Below are 25,095 nucleotides of genomic sequence, written 5' to 3' on the forward strand. Positions count from 1 at the left end.
GTTCTTGATTATCTAGAGTAATTTGGAAATCTGCTATTATCCTTATTGCTGAACCGCAGCGTGCATCTCAAGTCATTCTCAAATTAAATTTTGACAAAAAGAAGAGCTATTTTACAGTACTTTAAGGCATTCATGGAAGGCTTTGAAAAAAACAGCATGCTTTTGCTGAATCTGCTTCCTATGAGTCCCATTCATCTTCTCTCCCATGTTGTTTTCTGTTCTCTTCCTAAAGTTCAGCTTCAGGGCAGCTAATCCACTTTTCAAGGTGTTATATAGTCTGCTGGTTTACTGCAGCAGTGTGTGTGTGTGTGTGTGTGTGTGTGTGTGTGTGTGTGTGTGATGGAAATAAGCGACAAAAATCTGCTACAAGTCTGCTGAAAAGAACAATTCTGAGTGATGCTACCAGCTGGATTTGCTAGACAGCAGACACACAGCTGAATTATGGCATGGTCAAGGATGGTTTCAAGTCGTAAAAGAAATGGCCTCCATTCACATTGTTCTTTGCCTTCCTATTGTGCCTTTGTCCTATTCTTACTTATCTTTTTCATGTATTTCTTGTGTTTTGAAATGCAGCTGTACAGGCCTGGCACCTTATGGCAGGGTCCTCAAACAGGTGTGATCATTTCAGTGATTCTCTCTCTCACACACACCCCCACACCTATTAATTTTTGTAATTCAGGTTAATAGTTGGTGCCCAGTTGTGATCAGGTGCATTTTATTTTAATCTGAATGTTCTGCATAATTCATTATCACAACAGTTTGGTGCTGATGGATGCCAGCATATAATTCCTAAGAAAAAATAGGTGGTTGAACAGATTATTCTTGTACCCTAAAGTCTGCTTGTGTCGCTTTCTCTTGAGATGGTATTGTGCCCTATGAAAAATATACAATGTTGTATTTTGCATTCAAGAAGAATAATTTCCATTTCCATCTTAGTCCATGGCATTTGATCCACAAGTTATTTATGTAGACAAGGGACTTAGGTGTATTGAAGAATCTGATTTTGGAACAGTGTGGTGGCACGTTGGAATGTTGCTTTGTGTGTTATTAAGTACATGGAAGACTTAACCTGAAAAATATATTTTAGCCTTGTACGGTCAAGAGTACTTAGCCCTTTAAATGGTACTAGGAATCTCATGAATGTTTCAAAACCCTGCTGTCAGCATTGGATGGCTGTTTAATGTTTCCTTCGTGCTTTAGAACTCAATCCTATCCCCTACCATTTTCCACCATGCAGCCTTACCGATGGAGCATGCACAGCATGTAACAATGGTGGGAGTGTTATCAGACAGTCTGGGAGAGGAAAGTATGCATTTTTCTTACTTATCTCCCAGTAGGTCACCTACTTCCCAGTGGGGTCTCCTTGGACCCAAGCCAGCTATTGTGTCCGACGAGAAGCAGGGGGCTGGAAAAACAGGGATAGCATCCCAGCACATGCTAGGATCCACTGCTGCCTGCCCCTAACTTCTCATGACCTGTCCCCACCGGCACAGGTACTGCTTCAGTGTGGGCAGAGTCTGTGTGTGTCCTCTGTCACATTTCCACCTGTAGCTCTGATATACGTGATGGTGGTGCAGTAGATGTGCTGCCAATGGAGGACTCATGGCAGAGATCTGCAACTGTAGGCCCTCTATAGGATTGGCTATTAGTGATGTATTTAAATACAGAGAGTTGTACCTTAAGAAAGTTAGTACAGTAGTTGCATTAAATTTTAATGGGATTTAGGAATGCTAACTTCTTTAGGGTACAACCTTTTGTATTTAGGTACTACTTCACTAAAACATGAAGGAAACATTTGTGTTCATCACGACTATCTGATCTTGTTGATTTCAGTGAAGCAGAGTTGCTATGACTCACTTTCTTTGGATGCAACCCAAAAGCCATCCTAGTAAGTCTGTAATTTGCCTGGCAAAGCAGAAAGAAAACAAATTAAGTCCTTTATGCTATTACTTTTCAACCAAATGCCTGCAACATTGATCCCATACGTTTAAGGTCCATATTGGAACCAGTCCTTCTTTTGCTTAATAATCAGCACTGCATCGGGTTCCTTAGATGAGTGTAATCAGCTGGACCAAATCCAGTCCTTTAGGGGAGGGGGATACTATTTGCTCTTAGCTGACATTCCGGAGGAAAGTGGAGCACATGGGGAGAGTAGTGGCTGTGACCATGGAACTTGTCAGTTGATGGCTTCGGGGTTGTGGTGTGGAGGCTTCTTCAGGACCTTTAGGTTCATTTTTGGATACCATACGACGTTTAACTTTTCTGACAAAATGTTTGCAGCAGGTTTGCAAGTGGATGTAGCAAGGATTTGAGATTTGGTATTTTTGCTTTTTTAGGTGAAAAACTGCTTTGGTTTCAAAGTCACCTTGATCCCAGCAAAGTGGAATACACAAAAAAAGAAGCCTGTGAACTGGCAGAAAAGTAAGTTGCAGCAGATGAGCAAACAGAAGGCTTGTTTTGATGGAAAGAAGAATGATGGGCTAGATGTGCCCTGAGCTAATTAGGGTCTGGAATGCTGTGCAGCATCCTGATAGTGAAACTGTCATGTCCTCCTTCTGGACAGCCAGAGAGAATTGGAATGATTTTCCTGTTCCATGTATATTAACTTACTAGAAACATATAAATTATTAAGTTAGTAGAAATCTAAATATTACATTCCTACAAATAACTGTGTCATAACTGATAATCCCAAATAAGTTAATGTTAATGTTCCTTCCAGGGTAACGTGATCCTGTTGTGCAAAATTGTTGACAGTGATATGACCTAAATCAGTGTCTCCTAGTTGTCTCCACTTTGATGTGTGTAAATGCATACTTACATTTACAAAAATAGTATGTTTGAAACCTCTTTTGTTAGGAAATTCACTGCCACAGGATGGCCACTGGTTTAGATGGCTTTAAAAGAGGATTAGCCCAATGCACGGTCAAGGTAGCTTCGTGAAACCTCTGTGTGCAGAAGCAGTATATTTTTTAATATGTTGCAGGGAGATACAACAGGAGATGAGCATTGCCTTCATACCTGGCTTCTCGGAGGCATCTGGTTGGCCACTGGGCTAGATGGAGCTTTGATCTTATTCAGCATAAGAATTTAGAGAGCAGGAGCAGGGAGTAAGCCAAAAACATAGAAATTGATACAAGCAGTCTTAAAACATTTAAGCACATTCGTTTCTTAATCAATACGGCTTGTGAAAACGTGGGTGTACTTCTTTCCTTTATTCATTTCTGTTTCTCATTTTGGCCCTGCCCTTCCTCCAAGGAGGTCAGGATGTCTTCCCCATGTGTTATTCTTGCAACAATGCTGTGAGGTAGCTTAGGCTGAGTGTGTGTGACTAGCCAAGATCACCTAATGCGCTTCCTGGTTGAGTGGCAATTTTTCCTGGGTCACTGCAGTCCTTGTCTGATGTGGTTAACCACTACTGTTTCCTTATATATGTGTCTGTTGGCTGACTGTATACAGACAAGCGCCCCAATCCCCCTGAAATTCCCCCGTGCCAATGCAGCGGGGCCAGTGTGACTTCTGCTTTATCCCACAGGGGAATTTTGCAGTCTGGAGGTCTCCTTAAGGTAAGGGGACAGCCGTGGCAATGGATCTACTCAGACATGCACCTTCTAAATTGCTGGTGCATGTCTGAGTGGATCTGTATCGGTGATCTGGCCTGGGAAGGGGCTAGGACAGGGGTGCCCAATATGTCGAACGCGATCGACCTGTCGATCCCGAGGGCAAAATGAGTAGATCGCCAAGCCAAAAATATGTGAGCACCCCTGCCTGAGAGTCTAGAGTCTGAGAGTCTAGAGTCAGGCTGAGAGTCTAGACTCTGAGAGTCTAGAGGCCAGGTGACTCCAGCCCTCTTCCGCCTCAGGACAATGGAGAGAACCCAGCCTGCCGTCACCTAGCAACCGCCTCTCCCGCCTCCGATTGGCCGGCTGCCCGGTGACGGTTGAGTGGTCACCCGTACCCTCAGCGTGCGCGCGCAGGACGCGCGGAGTCCAAACAAAGGCCAGTGTGGAGGCGCGCGGGGCGGGCATGTGCGGGAGGTGGGGGCGGAGCTGCAGCATGCATGCGGCGGAGCGGCTGGGATGCGTCGGAGGCGCCTCGGCGGAGAGGCTCAGCGGGCATTCCGTGACCCCCCCTCGCAACCCTGCCTCGGCCGGCCGTTGGCACCCCCACCGGAGCGCTTGAGGGGAAGGTGGCCACGCACCAAGTGAGTATGGCCACGCCCCCTCCCCTGGGGGGGTCTCTGCCCCGAGGGGCTGGCAGTGCAGGAGGGTCTGGGAGGGGGCTCTGCCCCGAGGGGCTGCTGGCTGGCGGGCCAGGGGGAGGCTGCAGGCAGGTGAGGACCAGGCAGCAGCCCAGGGCTGTGCCAGAGGGTGCTGCTCCTTCTCCAGGTCCCTGCCCCGAGGGGCTTGCAGTCCAGGGGGAAGGTGGCAGCCGGGAGAAGGAGCCAGGCTGCAGCCCAGGACCCTGCCATGGCAAGGGGGAGGGGTCTCCTTGCTGCTGCTCCTCCAGTGCAAGAGACAGGTCTCTGCCCTGAGGGGCTGCTGGCAATCCAGGAGGGAAGGGGGCAGGTAGGGAGGGAGGAGGGCAGGGCTCACAGTCCAGGGGGGAAGGTGGGAGGCAGGGTAAGAACTGGGCAGCAGCTCAAGACTGTGCCAGGGGGAGGGAAAGGGGGAGGGAAGGAGGAGCAGGTGCTGCTGCTGATCCAGTGCAAGAGGCAAGTCTCTGCCCTGAGGGGCTTGCAGTCCAGGAGGGAAAGGAGCAGAAAGGGGAGGAAGCCAAGCAGCCCAAGATTGTTCCAGGGCAAGAGGAAAGGGAAGGAGCTGCTGCCACTCCTCTAGTGCAGGAGGTAGGTGTCTGCCCCAAGGGGCTGGCAATCAAGGTTTCTCACAGCTAGGAAGGAGAGCAGGTCAGGCAGGATGCTGAGCAACCCCTGATTGTTCTAGGGTCCACAAGCCTAGTCCATGTCGTCTAGTACTGCTCACTTGATAAAAGTAACTTCTTCTATTAAATACCACTTGGAGCACAATCCTATGCTTGTCTACTCAGAAGTAAGTTCATTGTTTTCATTGGGGTTTACTGTCTGGGAAGTGTGCATAACCTCACTTTTCTGGGAGTAAGTCCCATTGAACACAATAGGACTGACTTCTGAGTAGACCTGCTTAGGATTGTGCCCTTAATCAAATACCGTTCACTATTAATTTCAAGTGGATTGTCACTCGAATATACGTCCCAACGGATAGCTCCTGAATCTGCCGTTCACCTCACCGTTCAGATGACAACTGATTTTTTCTGACCTTTAGGTCATGGCGCATGTGCAAACAACGGCGCTAAGTGCAGCAAAACTAACAAGCTAGTCAGCGAGTTACCTCCAATTTTAAGTAAACATTGTAAAAAAAACTCTGGTAGAACTCCGGACCTTGCTGGGTTTCAAAGTAGCTCTCAAGCCAAAAAAGTGTGAGCACCCCTGGGCTAGGATATGGCGTGTGCTAGCACTGCTGTTATTTCCCCACCTCCCAATCTGTACATCCCCTGCCCTTCTGATGCTCGATGTGGGGCTTACTTGCCCTGACACATGCTGGATTTTGCACAGGCACTGGTGGGATGATGTAGGCCTTTGGTGCTACTAACTGCAACTCTGTCACAACGTGCTGTGCTGTACGTTTGCAACAGTCTGTACTGGCAGAGCACTTGCTCCACTAGTGCAGAGGCACAATAGGATTGTGGCAAAGGGCTGTAAAATCACACTGCTGTTGTACAGCAACCTAACTTTATGAGAGTGTTGGCAGTTTAGCAGCTTGCCCCAAAACAATGCTTCTGTGGTGGTGGTGATGGGGGGCTTGTAAAACAAATGCAAAAAGCGTGAAGGTATAAAAAATTAACCTTTCCTGCCATGGTTGTATTTCAGTTATTTGCATCGATTCAGTGATGAGTTGGAGCAGATTGAACTTCAGAACAGCATTAAAGGCAGACAGGGAAGACAACACAGTTCCAGAGAAACAGTCATCAAGCACACCATGGAGCGTGAAAGAGAGCTGTATGATGGGCATGGACTAGGTATGACCGACTGATGGTGTTACTCTCCCTACTCTTTTTAAAAACGAAAAAGCATCTGTTTATAAGTAACTTCCTGTCGACAAGTCGGTCTTCTTCACAGGACAACAGTGCATTGGGTTTCTGCTTATGGAAATAAAATGTTTCAGCCTGTTGAGATGATGCTTGGAAGGTTACAGCTTTCCCTTCTTACTTTGTGCTCCCCCCAACCGCAGCTGCATTCGTCCTGTTCTGAATTCCAGTTTCTGCATTCTAGCTGTGTTACACACAGAAAGTTTCTTTGCAGAGCCACAAAAAAAGAGGAAGCTTTCCTTTTCATCCAGTCTGCTAATGGCTACCTTGGCACACAGGTGTTTCCTGGGAAAATAAACTGAGTAGGAATTATTGTCGTCATCCCCACCCCAACAAACAAACAAAGAAAGCAAAACAAAACAAAAACTTTTGTTAACATTGAAATGGCGTATTCAGAGATGAACTTTGCTTTATATTCATATGCTTTGTGTGTGTATTGTGTTTTGCTTTCTTGAAGATGTATTGATTCATTCAGGCTTCTCCAGATTATGTTTACTTTCTGGTTTTACTCTTACCCCCTTTTGTGTTTTGTTTAATGCTTTGTTGTATTTTAAAATACGTTGCTAGCCGCCATGAGTCTCTTGGAATGAGGCAGGATATGCATCTTTTAAAATAAAATCAATATAAGTACACTAAAAAAAATTACAGCAACAAATGGAAAATAATTTTACCATTACTGACTTTGCACAGCGTGTACACAATTAAAATAAGTCTTTAAAAAGGGTTAGCACCTTGTGCTGGTGGCCCTTTTCTTGTTGTTCAGCCTCCGATTTTTTGTCCCTTGTTCGAATTACTGCTGTGGATGTTTGCCAAGCTTTAAACGTGACTCCAATTGTAGCAGAATTGTTGCTGCTAGGTAGTGTAATTAGAGATGGCAATTTAAAACGGAGAAGTCAGCTAGACTGTGTAGTTATTAGGGTTTAAATTCTTGGTATCACCAGGAGATCTCCCCTCGCTTCTCGCTCCTTGATTTTAATGGGAGAGCTTGTCTGCAGGCTTGATTTAATTAGGTTTTTTGTGCGTTGAATGGTGCATAGCTCTATTCTGTTGTGGAGAGAGAAAAATAAGACTATAAATCTATCTGTAATTCTAGAAAGGAGAAGTTAGCTGAATTTGACTGTTCTTTTGGGGTCTATTGTTGCTGTGGAATGGGCACTGCTTCAGTGTACGATCATCCGACAAGCTGCTTAAGTTCTTAGAAGTTCAGTGAGAAATGGGGTATGTAGACAAATTGGCATACGTTATTCACAATTTCTTAAGGATCAAAACATTCAGGAAATGGAAGACAGTGACTGCACCCAATATGAGGAGCCTTAATGCTCAGGTTTGTGCACTCCATCCTTGTCCCCCCCCCCTTACACCTGAGGTTTGGAAGTGGTTGTTACTGGTTTGCGATAACTGTAATTTTCTTTTTTATCTAATCCTGGTAAACAGTGGTTTGGCCTGAAACCAAGGTTCTATGCTTCCAATCCTGGTTTGCAGAGACCATAGCTCATTAAATTTGCATGCAATGATAAGCTATGTTTTGCAGAAACCAGCATCTCATTCAATTTTAAATGGAAAGGGAAAGAGCAAGCCTGAGGTTTAAAAACAACCTTGCTGACCTTTGTGATGTAAGGCAGAGTCATTAGGCAGACAATCCATCCATCAGTCTCTCTCCAGACACTGAGAAAGGCTTCACTTCGAGCCAGCAACCCAGAGCGTCCCTTCATCCAGAGCGCAGCGCTGGGAAAGAATGCAAAGTGATTATCTTTCTTTCATGTGCTCAGGGGGAAGGGAGGGGTTGCTTACCTTGGAGTGAAGCTGTTCTAAGTGCCTGGAGAGAGAATGATTGATGGATTGTCAGCCTGCTGCCCTCTCTCACATTAATGAGGCTATTGTTAAATGACTTTTTCCCCTTAAAGGACCCTTCTCATTGTGTTGAGATAAAACCTCAGGTGAAAAATCTGTGGACAATTAGGTTTTACCTGTAATTCCTTTTAGCTGCTGTTCGTGCTTTCCTGTCTATGTTGGCCCAACTGTAGCTTAAAAAGGCCTGACGTATTTGACTTGGTGGAAGCATGGTGCTTTTTCTAGAGTATTATTTGTTTTGGTTTCTTTGGCTCCAGGGTGTTGAGGGCTTAAAGCAGTGGTTCCCAAACTTTTTTGACTGGCGGTTCCCTTAACCTACTGGGCCATTGGGCAAGGCTCTCCATTAGGGCTATAATCCTACACATGGTGTAGGGTTGCGGGTTTTCTGCAATAATTTTACGGCTCCCTTGGCTGGTTTCTGCGGCCCCCTAGGGCGCAACAGCTCACAGTTTGGGAACCAGAGGCTTAAAGTAAAACTCGGTTAAAAGGTTCACTACATACTGACACAAGCTCTTCAAGACCTTATATTAACAAGCCATTTTTCAGCAAAATGTGTTTAAATTGGTTTACACAATAAACTTGGGCAACAATTAAAATGAATGTCTTGATACTCAGCTTTTATGTTCTGCCTTGAACAAGGGCATTCCTTGAGTCTGGAAGACTTGTTGAGCAGATAGTATTGGTGGCTTCTCGCCTAGAGACATTCAGTAGAAGAGGCTAGTTCTGGGAGGGAAAGGAAGCCCTCTCCCCAAGCCACTTGTTTGTGGATATTGCTTCACTGGGTTCACAGTCAGCACTGTGGAATAGAAGTGTGCCATAAAAGAACAGGCCCAGATAGCTCAAATGTTCGTGCCCAAAATGGGCAAGGGCTTCTCTCTGTCTCATTAATAGCACAGTGGGAGAGGGAGGGGAGCGACCAGCCAGCAGTGAGCAGACGTGCCTTTCTCGAGCTCTTGAAGGGCACTCTGTTTTTCCCCAAAAACCGCGGATCTGAGGAGACCCGGGGATTGTTTGTCAGGAGAGACAAACTCCTCCATGTGATGGCACGATTCCTGAGGAGATAAAGCCTTTTCCTGGGCTTTTCCAGGAGATTCCGCCGTCTTGGCAGTAATGGTGAAGAATTCATGTTGAATCAAGCTGAAGGCCTCAGCAGGGAAAGACTTTGAAAGACTTAAGTGTTATTCCATTTGTGTATGCCTGGCGTGGATTGAGTAATTGACTGCCTGATTTGGTTTTTTTTTGCTGTGAGAAGAACGGAGGGGGTGGGAGGTTTTCCCCCCTCAGCTGTTTATCAGTGTGAGGAGAAATCATAGAAGAGATTTACCAGGCTTGTTAGGGTTATCTGAAAATATAATTACAACTTTACAACTTTGCATTTCGGTGGACTACAAATTAATTGTCCTTGGATAAAGTTTGTGTATTGGAGCGTTTTTTGCGTTGATTTGATACTTTCATTCGGGATTGCCTGAAAACGGCTGGATGTTTTGACATTCTTGCGAACTGAGGAATGTCGGTTGCCAAGGCTACAAGTATAGATAAGAGAACAGAAACAAAACAAGAACAGTGCACCAGTGACGTCTAGTGGATTTTAAAAGACATTGCAAGAATTGGATTTGTGTTTATAAGTGGAGCAAGGAAGATAATACGCTGAGGACATCTAGTGGTCTTAAAGAGCATTGCGAGCAAAAGATATTTGAATTCCACAGGAAGGAAGAATGAAGATGGCGGGTAAGAAAGTCCGAAGTTTGCCAGCATCGGAGACAGGATTTGGAAAATTAGTACTAGAGGCAGCGAAAGGGAAAGACTGGAAAGAGACTATGCAAGACAACATGGAAAAACTGTTGGCAATGGTACAGCAACAAATAAATCAAACTGCACAGATTCAAGCCAGCTTGGATGTTTTAACTAAACAATTAGATGAACTTAGTGGACACCTGATGGATGTGAAAATTACACCAGAAGAAAATAAGAGATTGAGAAATCAGGACAAAAGATAAGAAAGACCAAGCTAAAATATCAGAGTTAGAAGAAAATCAGCACGACATAGAGACGTTAATGGAAATTCAGATGGATAGTGCAGCTCGAGTGGTGAGGATACAAAATATACCAGAAGAGAGAGAAGATACATCATGACGGATTGTTAGATTAATACCAGAATGGATTGATACACCTAAGGAGATACCTAAAGAATTGGATTCAGTGAGAAGAGTGAACACTTTTTATTTGAGAAACACGAATTACTAAGAGAAATTCATGTGAAATTCATCAGAACCTTTTACAGAGATAAATTACTGAAGGCTTCACAGGAAAAGAAATGGACAGTGGATGACAATAAAGCTAGAATTCAGAGACATGTTCCACGGAGAGTGAAGAAGAAGAGAAAAAAGAATTGTCAAGGCAAGGTGTGGAGACCGGCTGGTGGATGCACCTATAATTAGATTCAAGATTTGGGAGAGACAAATAAAAAGGTTTCTATATGGAATAGACACTATTTGATAGACTATTGCTAGAAACAAAAGAAATATATATTTTAAAAGTGTGTTTTTATTGGATTTTGAGACGTAAGAAAAAATAATGTATGATAAAATGAGCATAAAATATAACCATAATATCACAATAGATCAATGGGAACAGATCTAGAAGTATGATATAAAACTTATTAGAGCAACAAATTTTAAAGAAAAGATATATAAAATGTTTTATAGATGGTATATGACACCAAAAAACTGGTAAAAATGAAACAGAATATATCAAGTAGTAGTTGGAAGTGTAATTGTGTGGAAGGAACATGTGGTGGATATGTAAAAAAATGCAAATCCATCGGAGAATGGTAAGAAATGTAATACAAGAGATTGTTGAATTTATGATATCGCTGAAACCTGAATTATTTTTGCTTAATATTATTTTAGATGTTATAAAGAAAACGAGGTGTATTTACGTACACCTCGTAGTTATTATGATTTTAATTGTAGTGAGGATTTTATATGTTAGATATTGGAAGAATTTTAAAATATTAATGAAAGATGAATTAATAGAGAAAATAATGAGGCAATGGAGAGGCATTCCAAAATTTTGGATTAATAATGAAAACTGACACAAATTGGAAATCTTTTTATGCTTGGTTGAAAATGAAGTTTTAGAAATATGATAGGGCATTTAGATGATTGTATTACATATATATTATATTTGATATGATATAATAGACAAAGGATGAATGAAAAATGATATTAAGAGGTAAATTTAGAAGAGGAAATTGATTAAGATATGTAATGATTTATTAGTTGTAGTGATATATGATAATGATATATGATTTCCTGCACCCCTTTTTTGTGTGTAGTGGTGTTATGTTTTTTGTGTTATGTGTTTTGTGTGTTTATATTTGTTTTTGGAAAATAAAAAAAAATTAATAGCACAGTGGGAGAAGACTTCAGTAGGGTTTGAAAAGTGTCTCTTTTTGTTTCCTCCGTACACAAAATTTCCCCATGTCTCCAAGCCCTGAACAAAAACATTCCTGTTACAGGCTGGGGATATTCCAGAACATCTAGTTGCAGGTTTCCACTTTTCATTTATTGTTGATGTTCTGAAAAAAGGTCATTTTTTTCTGTCAGTGGGGAACGAGAGAATTTAGTTTCCAGCATTGTGTCATTTTCAATTTCATAAGTCTACATAGTTTAGTCAAGAAGAATGCATGAGGTACCTGAAATGCAATACTGGTTGCAAGATAGTAAACTACATAGGAGCAAATATCTGGATTCAAAGATACCAGATATCTGGATTCAAAAACTCTTGAAACTGCTTTTTTTCCCCTATGGCCACTTTGACACTAGAAATATCACAGTTTTACAAGGGACATTTGTGCTTTCCTTAATAGCCCAGTTGCCTTTAAAGTAAGACTGGAATTTCTTGAGAATTGCTTCTTCCAGAGGTGGGAGTAGTAGAATGCTAAGATTCTCTCAGTTTATGGAAAACTTGAGGGCCTGTGCTTTCTTCTAATGTCCAGTTTGCATCAGAAGCAAATTATCAGAAGCAGCTAATCTTTTTATGTGTCTGATATTGAAATGTGTATTATTGTTAACTCCTGCCTGACTAATCTGGGATTTGACTGTGTTTCCAATAGATATTCCTGACTTTGTGAATTGTAAGCATCTTCAGACTTTCAGGTGAGTTACTCTTTTTGTTCCCCAGTTTTAAATTCTTTGTGTCTGGTGTTCAAGGCTGGCCCTAGGAGCAGTGAGGCCCAATGTTGAGTGCTTTCGCGACCCCCACCCTTCCTGCAGGCCTCCCCACTCACCAGGCTCCCACAGTAACTGTAGCCGTGGTGAGCCAGACATTTGTGCTGCCGTACATGAAGCGTGGCACCCAGAAATAGTTGGTGGTGACCTGATGACATCACCACTAACTGCTTCCAGGAAGGTCCATTTCAAGCCAAACAGACTCGGGGGGGGGGGGATGGACGACGACAGATGGGTCCATAAGAGCCGATGCTCTGCTCACTGTGCTGCCCTCATGGGCATTGAGATGCTGGCCGTGGCAGTTGGTTATGGTTATGTTGGATACCTAAAGAAACTATAGCAGTGATTCTTCAACCATTTTTTATCTCATGGCACACTGACAAAGGGCTGAAATTGTCAAGGCACACCATTAGTTTTTTGTTTTTTTTAACAGTTGACAAGACCTACTGTGCTATTGGTGGAAGGCTTACATCTTCCAATGGCCCTAATAATAAATGACTCTCCCCCCAAACTCTCACAGCACACCTGCAGACCATTTGTGGCTCATCAGTGTTCTGCAGCACACTGGTTAAAAATCGCTGAGCTATAGGTTGGTATCTTGTTACAGAAAAGGCTATTAAGTTTTCTAGATACATAATTTATTATCAGAATGCAGGTTACTTAGGACTTGTTTCGCGGTAAAACTTTGTCCCTGGAATTTCTGAGATCTTTCAATTTGACAGTTCTAAAATGCAGAGAGAACACTTTCCATGTTCTAAAGTTTTATTTCCTTTTCTTTTTTTCAAAGAGCCTGGGATGGTGATCTCAAGAAGCTACCAAACATTAAAATGAGAAAACTGTCCAGTAAAGATGCCCTTGGAAATAAGAGGGAGAAAGCAACTGTTGAAGCTGAAAAAGACTTTTGTGCAGCAAATGACACAGTCTGATGAACACCTGCTGATATGAGAGCTTACAGCTGAAGCAAATGACCCTCCTATGCTTAATTAACAGGAGCGAGGCCAAACTTTCCTTTCAACTAAATGAGAGAAGGCGGAAGTCTGTGGCTATGTGACTGGAATTGTATTTTGAAAACTGGTGTGAAACACTGGCACATGTTATGTTTTAGTAAAAGTTTATATATTTAAAACTCAATAGAAAAACTATGAGATTCTAGGCCTCATTATCATTATTATCATGTCAAATTCGTTTGGAGGAGGGGGGCCAATTGTTACCCCGCACAGTAGCTGTTCTTCCATGGGAGTTACTTTAGGTCTTGGAGCCACACCAGGAGATAAGTAACTAGAGAGAAAAACAGTTTTATTAAGGAAATGTGAGTATGGAGGTGGTCTAGTTCCCCCCACCTTGCGTGTTCTCTCTGTGTCTAACTTTCTGTGTTCTTTCTGTGCCTAACGTGCCTAACTGCTTATCTGGATGTAGTGACAATTCTTACAGACAAGTCTGCTGCTGTAACGTCTGCTTTGTCCCCAAGTGCTCCATTTTAATTTTTGCTCTTGTCTTTTAGGACACACCTCAGTAGATTTAGGAAGATAAAGTTAGCAATTGGGGCTATAGAATAGTGTGGTATATAGCACATTCTTGAGTGCCAACGCTACTGCGTTTTTTTTCTGAGAAAAAATACAGGGTTGTATTCTTTTTAGATGCTTACCTAGTTTCAGGTGTACTGCAGTGTAATGTGCGAGTGTTTACAAGGAAGCTTCATGTTTTGCAAAGTAGTAACAAACAGATATTATATTCCTTAGAGCAGGGGTTCCCAAACTTTGCAGCGCCGAGGACCCACCTCATCCTCTGCAGTGGGTTGTGTTGCTCCTGGTAGTGCTGGAAGTGGCTTCCAAAAACCAGGAGTGACTTGCAGAGGCTTCTGAGGCACAGAAAGGCCTGGAGGGTGGGCCACTGGGCTGGGAAAGGCCTCTGGAGATGTAAGTAATGGAGCTTCCAGAATGGCTCCTATTTGTAGCCAAACCAGAGCAAGCATGAGGACCCAGATTGCAACCCATTGTGTTTGGGCTTGCAGCCCACCAGAGGGTTCTCACAAACCACACATTGGGAGGCGCTGCCTTAGAGCAGGTTGATTAACAAAAACATTGTGGAATGTGCATGTTTATGTTGAATCCTGATAGGTTCAGCTGTTCTTGGAATAAGAATGCCTTAACCATTTTGCTTTATTAACTTCCACTCGGTAGTATTTACAAATGCAAATAGCATCTTTTATACTATAGATTGGTGTTCTCCTTTAGTATCTGGAGAGGCAGTGCTATATATGGGGTGTCTAAATGCCATTTGAGTTCAAGGACGTATGTGGTCAAACTGCATGCAGGATTGCAGTCTTACTCTTTAATTGTATTCTTGCGCATGGAAGTAGTTATTTTCCACTGTCATTTTAGTTTAGCTCCTTTCCTAGGTCATTGTGTGGTTATACAGCAAGCATGCAATTCTTTTACTTATGAGGGAATCTTGATTATAGCTAGAAAAGTGACACTGAAGGGACCGGATCTCAGCCAGCATGTCTGTTCTCTCTATGAGCCATGACGATAACACAAATTAGTGTTAACTTTCTGGGATTAAAACTAGATTCCCTTTAAAAGCATTGCTTTTCAGGCAAAGTTTGATTAAATCATTCTGCCCAGGCTGAAAGGCACAAGTCACCACATTTTTATACTGTACAGGTCCAACCTTGTTATACATGGATTTTTTATACATGGATTTGACTCAACACAAATGGCCACTGCAGATGAGAAGGAATGTGCTGATCCCTGGAGAAGGGCAAAAATGCACCCCTTTAAAATGCTTTTCTTACTGTTGTAGAGATTTTTATCTCAACATGAAGAGAAGGGCCCTTCAAATTAAAACGATCCTTTTACAATAGTTAGAGGGCAACCAGCTGACAACCCATCAATCATTCTCTCTCCAAGATTCCCTCCCTTCCCCCTGAACACCTGAAAGAAAGAATCCTTTCTAAGAACCTGGAGAGAGACTGATGGTTGGATTGTTAATGACTCTATCATAACATCACAAAGGTCCATAAGCTGTTTTTAAATCACCTGAGCAACGGGACTTTGTTTTTTAAATTGATTTGCTATAGTGTGATTTTTGCCATTCACCTGAGTTCTGGGAACAGAATCCTTGCAAATAATGAGACTCAACCTGTATTTTCGTATTGTAAATCATAGTTAAGCTTTGACAATAAAATTTGAGAGAGAGGAACATTTTAGATCTGTGTGTGTGTATATATATATATACACAAAGGACAGAGACTCTTAATACGAAGCAGCAATTAAGGCCATCCTCTCCCATGAATGAGCATGAATGAGAGGAATAATTGTTAGTATTTAGTATTAGTATTTATTGTTAGTATCTTTATTTGTTAAAGAAAATCCTGGAGGAAGGCTAGTACATGGCTGTGTTAAACTTGAAAAACAACACTGTGAGGGAAGATCACGCTTATCACCTATTGAGACTGCAACTTTCTGTGCCAAGTTTGAAAACACGAACAGCACCTTTTAAAACACACAAAGCAAACAACTTGCAGCAACCTTCAAGGCATCTGTTTAATACAAATACAAATTTCTTCCACAACAATTAGTAGTTATATTAAATTTCTTTCCGGTCCCAAATACCTTTTTAATACATAAGTCACTCACAAAAGCATCTAAGCTCTTTTGCAGAGAGAACTGGGGAAAAACAAGTAACAAACTCGTAAGTCCAACAATCGTACACCGTAAAATATTTGCATCCTAGATTTCATTGCAGTGCAGGTCCCAAATTTGACAGCTAATTTTGATGGTGGATGTGTGTATTGGTTAGGAACCACACAATCAACTGCTTTCCAGCTGTAGCAATAGCACCAGTAGACTGCTTAGATATGCTCATAAAGCTAACAGAAGAATTCCAGAGAGGGATGCCTCAGAGGAAATGGGTGAAAATAGTCATTTTGGCATTTAACACTTTTAGTGTTAAATTATCATTTTTGCTTTCTGAGAGGAATCTTATTCCACCATGTAAACTTTCACAACTTCTAGTATCTCTAACTGTACATCATCCATATCTGGCCCTAGAAAAGCCTGCTACTTTTTGTTGAAAAGCGGTATATAAATATTCTTAATACTGCAATCTGTGTAACAACTGGCATTTTATTTAAGTAAGTAGCTCTTCACAGCTGCTTCAGCTACTTGCACTGAATTTCAGAAGTAGCATGTTAAACACTGTCCCTTCGATTTATCCAAACAAGGCCAAAAAGAACTAGTTGTGGGGTTGACACACTTCTGCCCCACCACCTCGAATTATTAAGTTTGTATGATACAGACCATTCTTTCTAATGATTTACAGTCTTGCCAAACCCTCTCTCTGGATTCAGTTCATAAATAGCATTGAGATACTTGGTTGTTGTTGTTTTTTTTGCCAAGTGCAGAGGCTGGATGCCGAAAACATGCTGGACTTTTTTTTACTGTCCTGCTCTATATGAACTTCATTATATAGTGACTGCGACAACTATAAACCATTCAGAGAATTGGTTACCTGAATCCAGAGTTGTGTTTGTGTCAATAGACTAGACCAGGCAATTTACATAGTACTTTTGTCCTGTACAGGCATTCCCCCCCCCCCATCCAATGGTGAGGGGAGCTCTGCTCTCCTCACCTCTGGAGGGTCCTCTGAGGCCACATAGAGATGTCCATGGCCTCTACCAGGCTCAGACTGAGCTTTACAATGAAAAAAAATCACTTCAGTTTTTTTGGGTTTTTTTGTAAAAGGAAGTAACTTTTTCATTGTAAAACTGAGTCTGAGCCTAGCAGAGGCCATGGACATCTGTCTGCAGCTTCTGCTGCATTCAGAGGACCCTCTGGAGGCAGGCACCAGGGTCGCAAGTGAATCTGTGGATATGGACGCTTCCCTGTATTGTGCAACTTGTTGCATCTATCTTGAATTGTAAATGCAATACTATTGAAACAAATATCTCTGATGGGCAGAAATACCACCTACAGTAGTAGGTTACCACTTATTCCAGATTACATTTGGGCTGTGTACTGATTTGAGTCCCTTTCTGAGATAAACTACCTGATTTTTATTTTGATTGATACCTGACTTGTTTGATCTGTCTGACTCAAGCTGGAATACTTGAGGTTTCCAATGATAGTGCAACTGATCATTTTAATGGTAAAAAGGCATTCTCTTTTTCGAGTGAAAAATTGGTGACAGGTCAGTTAGGCAGCTCACAATCTGTTAGGATCCAGAAATTTTAAATGGTTACTAAATCTATCCTTGCATAATTTTAATCTTGTTAATAGAGATTTTCAATGTGAGCCATGATTCCAGTACAGACAATGGACACCATTACTCACTGAAATAAAACACTCATTGATTTTAATGAAGTGATCTTTCTGTAAATCTCACATACAAATAGAATCTTGTCAGGATTTAGAACTTACTGTGTTTAGAATTTGCATCATGAAATGGTGTCCTTCTAAATCACCTTTTTAAAGTTCTACTGCAGTTTGAACTGTCCTTTCCTTACTAGTAACACTGTCATTGTATTACATTAATTGAGCACAACTCACAATACATTCAACAAGCATTGGCATACAGGAGAGACTGCTTCCCTTTTAGAATATCTGATTACTTGTCATCTTAGGAACATACTTCTGAAATGGGATGCCAAAGTTCCCCCTCCCCCGCATACATCATCCCTTCTAGGATTGTATTGATGTGTATTTTCTGCATTTTGTCACATTTCCATTTTATATTAAAATTGTCACAATGCAACAGGAACAAACTGAACTATCGATTCATTAATAACTCAATCTTATCCCAACACTGAAGATACTATAGTATATTAGTGTGTATACACTAATACATAGAGAGGATTAGTAAAATTGACTGTGAGATACTTGCAGAACCTAGGTAATTCCCTAGGCAGACTTTGAAGCATATACGCACAATTGCGGAGTCTGTTCTATCCCAATCTCTTAAAACAAAAGAATAAATTTTAATCTCCCACCTGTTGCGTATTTCACACACTAATAAATAAGTATTCAAAATGTTTCAAGGTTTTTCTTTTGCCATTAACTTTTGCCATTAAAACCAGAACTCCTCTGGTTTTAAATACCTCTGTTTATAGAGCATCTTGCCCATTAAGAAGAATTTTCAGAGGTGACTGAAATATTTGTCAATTTAGTTCTTCAACTATATTCTACTTTTAAATAAGCAGCAACTTTGGTTGCTGTTCCTGATGAGTATGACATTGTGCAGGGAAGCCTTGAAGGTAAATCATAACCATATGTGCTTCCTGGGAACAAAAAAAAAGGGTTTCAACTACCTAATTTACAAATACTCAAAATTGTATCCACACGCTAAAAATGATCATTTTGGAAAGGTTTTATTTTACACAGCTTCCAAACCATAGATGCTATGGGGCAAGTCACCTCAGTATTAAATTATTAATAGAGGCTTAGGTAACTTTGTGCTATGATACATGTCTTACATGATTGAAGGGTTAATATGAACTTTAAAAAAATTGTTTTGAAGTGTGTTTAAGATTACGATAAATAGCAAAAAGACCATAGTAGCAAATACAGAAGGGGTTTCTTCCTTGTAAACAGAACACCTGTAGTATATCTGTTTGTGCAGTTTCTTTCAGCCGTTGAAAGTGGAGCTGCTGGTTTGCCTGGCAGAAGTGGTCTCTATTGTTCGTCCTTCAGGCTCGCTGTCTCTATGGCTAGCTAGAAAGGTGAAAAATTGTTTCACAATTGCTTTCCAGAGATAACGTGTACATCTCTCTTGAACAATTTTCCTCATTGTTATTTTTCTCCTTGTTCTTCCTTTAAAAATACTTAAGAGGTTTTGCCCTGTACTGTGTCCAAACAGTAGAAAGCACATTGTTCTTCAATGAAGAAAACATGCCTCTTCTATCAAACTGGCATGACATCAGAAACAGTCTCTTCTCCTGATTGTTGAGAGTTCGTACCTGTATGTGATACTGGCACCACTACAGCGTCTTTGATTTCAGTATTCTGAAGGGAGGAGGAATTTTTCTCCTCTAGTTTTTTAGTATCTGGACAATTCTGAACAAATATAACTCTGTTGTAAGCCTTCAGCCTTCGCCATAACTGAATGTAGACTTTACATTGCACGTACATGAAGACAAGACCTCCAGTGAATCCAATGGCCACCACAACCAGTTTTGTCCAAAATGGCCATTCCAGGACACCTTTTAAGGTAGAAAAAAGATACAGTTAACACCGTCCACATTTCCCTGGTTAGCTGCTTTCAGTTTCTATACCCTATTCATGCACTCTCCAATGCATTCCTGAATGGCAGAGGCAATGTAAGTGCACTGACAAGCCCATCTCCCTGTTTGATATAATGGCTGTCAATGAACCCAGGATGAAGAATGCTGTAGCTCAGGGGTCTCAAACATAAGCCTACGGACCATATGTGGCCTGCAGAAGCTCTTTATCTGACCCATATGATAGTTGGGCGCTCCCAGCACTGCTCTTGTTAAGGCTCTAGGAGGGTGATAAGGAAGGAGGCCTCAGAAGGCAAGCAACACTGGGGAAAGGGGAAGACCAAGGAGTGAGAGATGCTGCTGAAGTTCTGGGAGAGCCCAATTACCACATTGGTAATTTCAGCAGCATCACTTCTGCCAAGCCATCAGTTCACCTCTCAACTGCTGAACTGCAAAGTGACACCCTAGCAGAAGTGGCGCTGCTGAAATGGCAGCATGTGTGATAATTAGGTAGCCTATCCTATAGCTTGAAAATATTGATCTTTTGCACATTTTCTCTCTGTCACTGAGTTCCTACGTGATAGGTTCCTAATGAGTTCCTAAGTGAGAACAAAGTGATCTTTCTGGTCATCATCTGCTTAATGACATCACTTCCAGCCCCCAGCAGGTTCCACGAATGCTATTCGGCCTGCTATACGAGTCTGATGTAGCTTATTCCTTTAGCACTAAGTTGTGTTTTATGGCACAATCCTATGGAAGGTTTATGCTGGCTGAGCATATGTTCCACTAGCACAGATTGCTTCAAATGTGCCATAAAGCACAACAGCATACCATCCAGGCCTGCAGGTGGGAAGGCTGAAGCCTTCCTGCATGCACTGGCAGAAGAAGTGGTGCCCATTGGAGAAGGTAAGAGTTGCATTGAGCTGTGCAGAGTTGTGGAACAGGGCAGGTAGAAGGTGAAATGAGGCAGGGTAGGATTGGTGCTGCCAGTGCATGCTGCATTATATCCCCCTTCCTGGGCTTGATTCATTGGCATGGATGAATTCCTAGTATGTGTCTGAGTAGACCTATAGCAGCAGCTGGAGCTTTCCCCATGGTAAGGGGATGAATTTCCTGTGGAGGCTTTCTGCTTGCTAAATTCTCCGGTAGGATGCAGCGCAAGCAATGCTGGCACCACTACATTGGTGTGGGGGAACTTAGATAGGATTAGTCTGTTATATAAAAATATTTATATACTTCCTATGCCCCTCTCCCCCCCCTCCGAAAAACAGAATGGCCAAAGTGGCTAACAATAAAAATTAAAATACAGCAAAACAAGAAAATCACTAAGTAAAACAATATGAAAGGCTTAGTTCCAAAGGTGTCACTTCATGAGCAGCCAAGGCACTGCAACATGCAAAATGGAGGCCCTGGTTTTTGCAGGGTCCTACCTGTACCACTCCATTATAGTCTCTGATTTTTCTCTGAGTCCCATCTGTACTCCCACATCCCAACCTGTTCCAAAGGGTTCCCTCTAAGCAATTATCTCCTTTCAATTGGGTGACAAGGAAGAAAATGATAAATGCACTCACCATTGTCGTTCCCTTGTTTAATTTCCTCAGCAGTCCGATCTATTAGAACATACAGTGACCAAACTACACAGGTAATAGCAATAATGTGGAATGTGACTGAGCAGACTATCTTCCTCCTCTCACTTGTTGTCATCTGTAGTTTTTCCCACTGTAATTGGTAAACAGAAATAGTTGGGTTTGTGGAACCTCAAGAAAATGCCTGATGTAATTACAGGTTGAGTCTTGTTATTGGCGAGGGTTCCATTCCTAGAACTCAAATGGATGGCAAAAATCTCATTAACTCAAATCCATTTAAAAAACAATGTCCCCTTGCTAGGTGATTTAAAAACAGCCTTGTTGGCCTTTGTGATGTAAGACAGATTCATTAGGAAGACAATCCATCAATCTGTCTCTCTCCAGTCGCTTAGAAAGGCTTCACTCAGAGCCAGTAACCCCCTCCCTTCACCCAGCAGGCAGTGCTGGGAAAGAATGCAAAGTGATTATCTTTCTTTCACATGTTCAGGGGGAAGGGAGGGGTCGCTTGCCTTGGAGTGAAGCTGTCCTAAGTGCCTGGAGAGAGAATAATTCATGGATTGTCAGCTGGCTGCCCACTCTCACATTAAGAAGACTATTGTTAAATGATTTTTCCCCTTTAATTTAAAGGGCCCTTCTCATTTCACTGAGATAAAACCACGCATAATTAGGTTATACCTGTAACTTTTTTCCTGAAATTAGTAGCAGACATGGTTCTGAAGATTCATATTTCTGGTCCATGATGGCAAGGATGCCAAAAGGTATCCAGCTATTCTTTAAATGAATCATAATCCAAGAGAATTAAACTATTTTTCCCCTATAGATCAGATAATTGTTGCTGCCATTATATAATCACATTTTCCTCTTATTACTGCAAATAATGGACACAAAATTAAGCTGTGGGAAAAGCCTGAACTTTTGAAGACTCGTTTTGGCATTCCATAGAAATACCTTTGGAGCTTAAGCAATGCAGTTCTACAGTGCCATCTTCCTCCTACTTGTAACATTGCATGGCTGAACCCCAGATATGAAGCAATATTTTATTCTTACAAAGCTGTTTCTTGAAAGATACAAGAAATACATGACAAGAGCACAATAGAAACAGACAGCACCCCTGTAGGCAGAAAAAAAAACACAACAGACAGTGAATTCCTTTTCTACTCATGATGAAATTTGTACACCATCTTCATCAGACTGCTCCTCTCAGAACAGCTTCGCATCTCAGAAAAACAAAAGCTATTCTGTTTTTAAACAGCTGTGGTAATCCGGAAGATTGCGTACAAATTCCTTAAACCCTTTCCCAAGGCAAATTATAACTTCAAGGGCCCAGTTTTGGTTGCAGTTGAAGCACTGGGGGGGGGGGGGGGGACACAGCTAGGTTACTATACCACATGGATTTTCTGAATATGGAGAAGATCTACTTTTATGTTCAAGTTGGGGGTGGCATCAGGGGTTGGGCAGGTAGGCTAGAGGCCATGCCAACCCTTGAACATGCAGTACTTATTATTCTCGTAGTATCTAATGCACCACTGGGGGTTGGCAGGAGTATGAGGGGGGAGGTCTCTTGCATTTTGGTGCCAACATTGCTTAGAGTACATCTTCAACAAAATCTGTATCCAATAACTCAGAACAGGTGGTAATCATATTTAGCATTTTGAATATATCCGTCCTGTTGGGCATTGTGTTCAAGAGGGAGAAAAGGAAAGATTGTTCTGCTTCCATTTGATATACTTTTCTGGTGATAGATTTGGGTTGTTAGCCTTGGCCATCCTACAACCCTCCTTCTCCCTTATTCTTTGTTTCTCAAGATTTTGTTTCTAGCAATAGGATCTTGTTTTTTCCTCATCTAAATTCAGGAGATCAGGGGTCTCCAAACCCCGGCCCGGGGGCCAGATGCAGCCCACAACCAGCCTCTTTCCAGCTCACGGCCAACCTCTTGTCTCCTGATAGCCTCTGGCCCACTCAGCTGAACATGACCAGAACTGTGCTCTGATTGTGTCTGGAGGGTGTTCTGAGGGCCAGAGAGGTTGAATAAATGAGCCCATTCATTCATTTATTCACTCATCTAAGTTCCATCTCTAATTTATGTATTTAAATTTTATATTTAAATTTTTTTCCCAGCCCTCCATACCATGCCAGATATTTGCTGTGGCCCTCTGGCCAAAGAGTTTGGAGACCCCTGCAGTAGATCATTTAATAATTATACCCTAAAAATGCAAAGGTATTTATAGTCAAATTACTTTAGCTCTTAGAAAAGCAAATATGGTTGTCTTGTTCAATGTTATTTCCGTGAACAATCAATTCTGATCTATATTCCCATACATTTTGTTTATAATTCTTTCAAACTTTTTTGTAAGCTTGGAGATTGCCTTCCTTGAGCTATTCTGCCTTGAGAAAGAAATCTTTAATGATATGCTTAACAGTTTGTGAATAATTAAAGCCAACAAGATATTTTTAATGTTCAGTTTCCCATGACACTTAAGGACAATTTAGATAATAGTATGATAACTGCTTTGGTGATCAGACCATCACATTAGGATCACAGTGTGCTGCATTTGACCTGTAGCTTTTTCATACTCTTGAGTGGAAAATTCAAGCCAAGTGAAAATTCAAATCATTAAAGCTTTGTAAGGAAAACATTGTTTTGGCCAAATGCATTACTGCAAAGGAAAATGAGATTGCAGGGGTTTTAAAGAAAAGGATAGGAAGGCTACTTGCTAGAGATGGGAATAAAGCTAAACAGAAACAAGAGGATGAAAAGGATATCAGTATTGCAGGGGATAATAGGAAGAGGCTTATGGGGCAGAAACAGAAGCTGGATAAAGGACATAAGAACATAAGAAGAGCCCTGCTGGATCAGGCCAAAGGCCCATCTAGTCCAGCTTCCTGTACCTCACAGTGGCCCACCAAATGCCCCAGGGAGCACACAAGACAACAGACACAACCAGCGTCCTGGTGCCCTCCCCTGCATCTGGCAATCAGAGGCAGCCTGCCTCTAAAACCAAGAGCTTGCACATACCTACTATGACTTGTAACCAGTAATGAACTTCTCCTCCAGAAATTTGTCCAATCCCCTCTTAAAGGCATCCAGGCAAGATGCCATCACTACTTCCTGTGGCAAAGAGTTCAACAAACTAATTACACACTGGGTAAAGAAATATTTTCTTCTGTCTGTCCTAACTCCCCCAACACTCAACTTTCCTGGATGTCCCCTGGTTCTGGTGTTATGTGAGAGGGAAAAGAGTGAGGGGAAAAGAAAGAAGACAAGGGAAGGAAGCATCAAAAGATGACATCGGAACCAATGTTGCTGCAGGGGGAGAGAGAGAGAGGTGGATGTGTGATAGGTAAGGATAAATGAAGAGGGATGCAGGGATCTAGGGTCACAGAAGGAACATGGAAAATACACAAGGAACAATAGTACATTGTTACAATGTGAAACAATAACAGAAGATAGAACAATATAAAAGCAGTGATCTAAAAGGGCATACAGTTTCAGCTGAAAAGTTCCAGGCTTTATAGGATTAACATTTGCTCTGAATTGTACCCACAAACAAACTGGAAACCAGTGAAGAGATCTCTAAGCATATGTTTTAACCAGTAAGCTACAGTTAGTTGCATTCTGAATGCTTTTCAAAGGCAGCCACACAGAGTTGCAGTAATCAAACCTGTGAGTTACCAAAATCCTAACAAAGAATCCAATAATGCTACCACAGTCCAAGTGGCATTTAGGTTAGAGCAAATGCTAGCAAACCTGTCTTCCAGGGGCTTAGCAAATAAATCACAGTGTAATACCAAGGGTTTTCTTCAATCATCCTTGGGGTCAGTATGAATGAAGACTCTCATTCCTCAGTAAAGTTCAAGAATGACACTGTGTCAGCGCTGCCATCACTACCTAAGCCTTAAAATGGGCTCTCACCAGTGTTACAACACTGTGTTTAAGAGTGATTTGTTTTTAATCAAGGATGGCAATGTTGTCAAAAACAGTTCCTTTATATGCTATCTTAAGCTTCTTGTCCAGCACATTAAAAATTAATTAGTTGTTTTCAGTCCACATTTTCCACAAGAACAGCATGAAATGTACTTATCCATACCA

At 41.8% G+C, this 25,095-nt stretch overlaps 2 protein-coding genes across 3 annotated transcripts in view; one reads left to right on the forward strand and one right to left on the reverse strand.

Annotated features, from left to right (window-relative positions):
- TMA16 (translation machinery associated 16 homolog) overlaps positions 1-17,263 on the forward strand; it is a 29,315-nt gene extending 12,052 nt beyond the window's left edge. Inside the window, exons 4-7 of the mRNA XM_066631976.1 lie at positions 2,337-2,421; positions 5,903-6,051; positions 12,089-12,131; positions 12,991-17,263. Coding sequence (XP_066488073.1) covers positions 2,337-2,421; positions 5,903-6,051; positions 12,089-12,131; positions 12,991-13,129 — 416 coding nt within the window. The 3' untranslated portion in view covers positions 13,130-17,263. The remainder of the gene's footprint in view (positions 1-2,336; positions 2,422-5,902; positions 6,052-12,088; positions 12,132-12,990) is intronic.
- Positions 17,264-17,541: 278 nt separating this feature from the next.
- MARCHF1 (membrane associated ring-CH-type finger 1) overlaps positions 17,542-25,095 on the reverse strand; it is a 167,785-nt gene continuing 160,231 nt past the window's right edge. For both annotated transcript variants that reach the window (XM_066631975.1, XM_066631974.1), the window contains 2 exons: positions 20,991-21,138; positions 17,542-19,401 (listed from right to left, as the gene is read on the reverse strand). In XM_066631975.1, coding sequence (XP_066488072.1) covers positions 19,103-19,401; positions 20,991-21,138 — 447 coding nt within the window. In that variant the 3' untranslated portion in view covers positions 17,542-19,102. The remainder of the gene's footprint in view (positions 19,402-20,990; positions 21,139-25,095) is intronic.

This window comes from Tiliqua scincoides, chromosome 6 (assembly GCF_035046505.1).
Source record: "Tiliqua scincoides isolate rTilSci1 chromosome 6, rTilSci1.hap2, whole genome shotgun sequence".
NCBI classification, from domain to species: Eukaryota; Metazoa; Chordata; class Lepidosauria; order Squamata; family Scincidae; genus Tiliqua; species Tiliqua scincoides.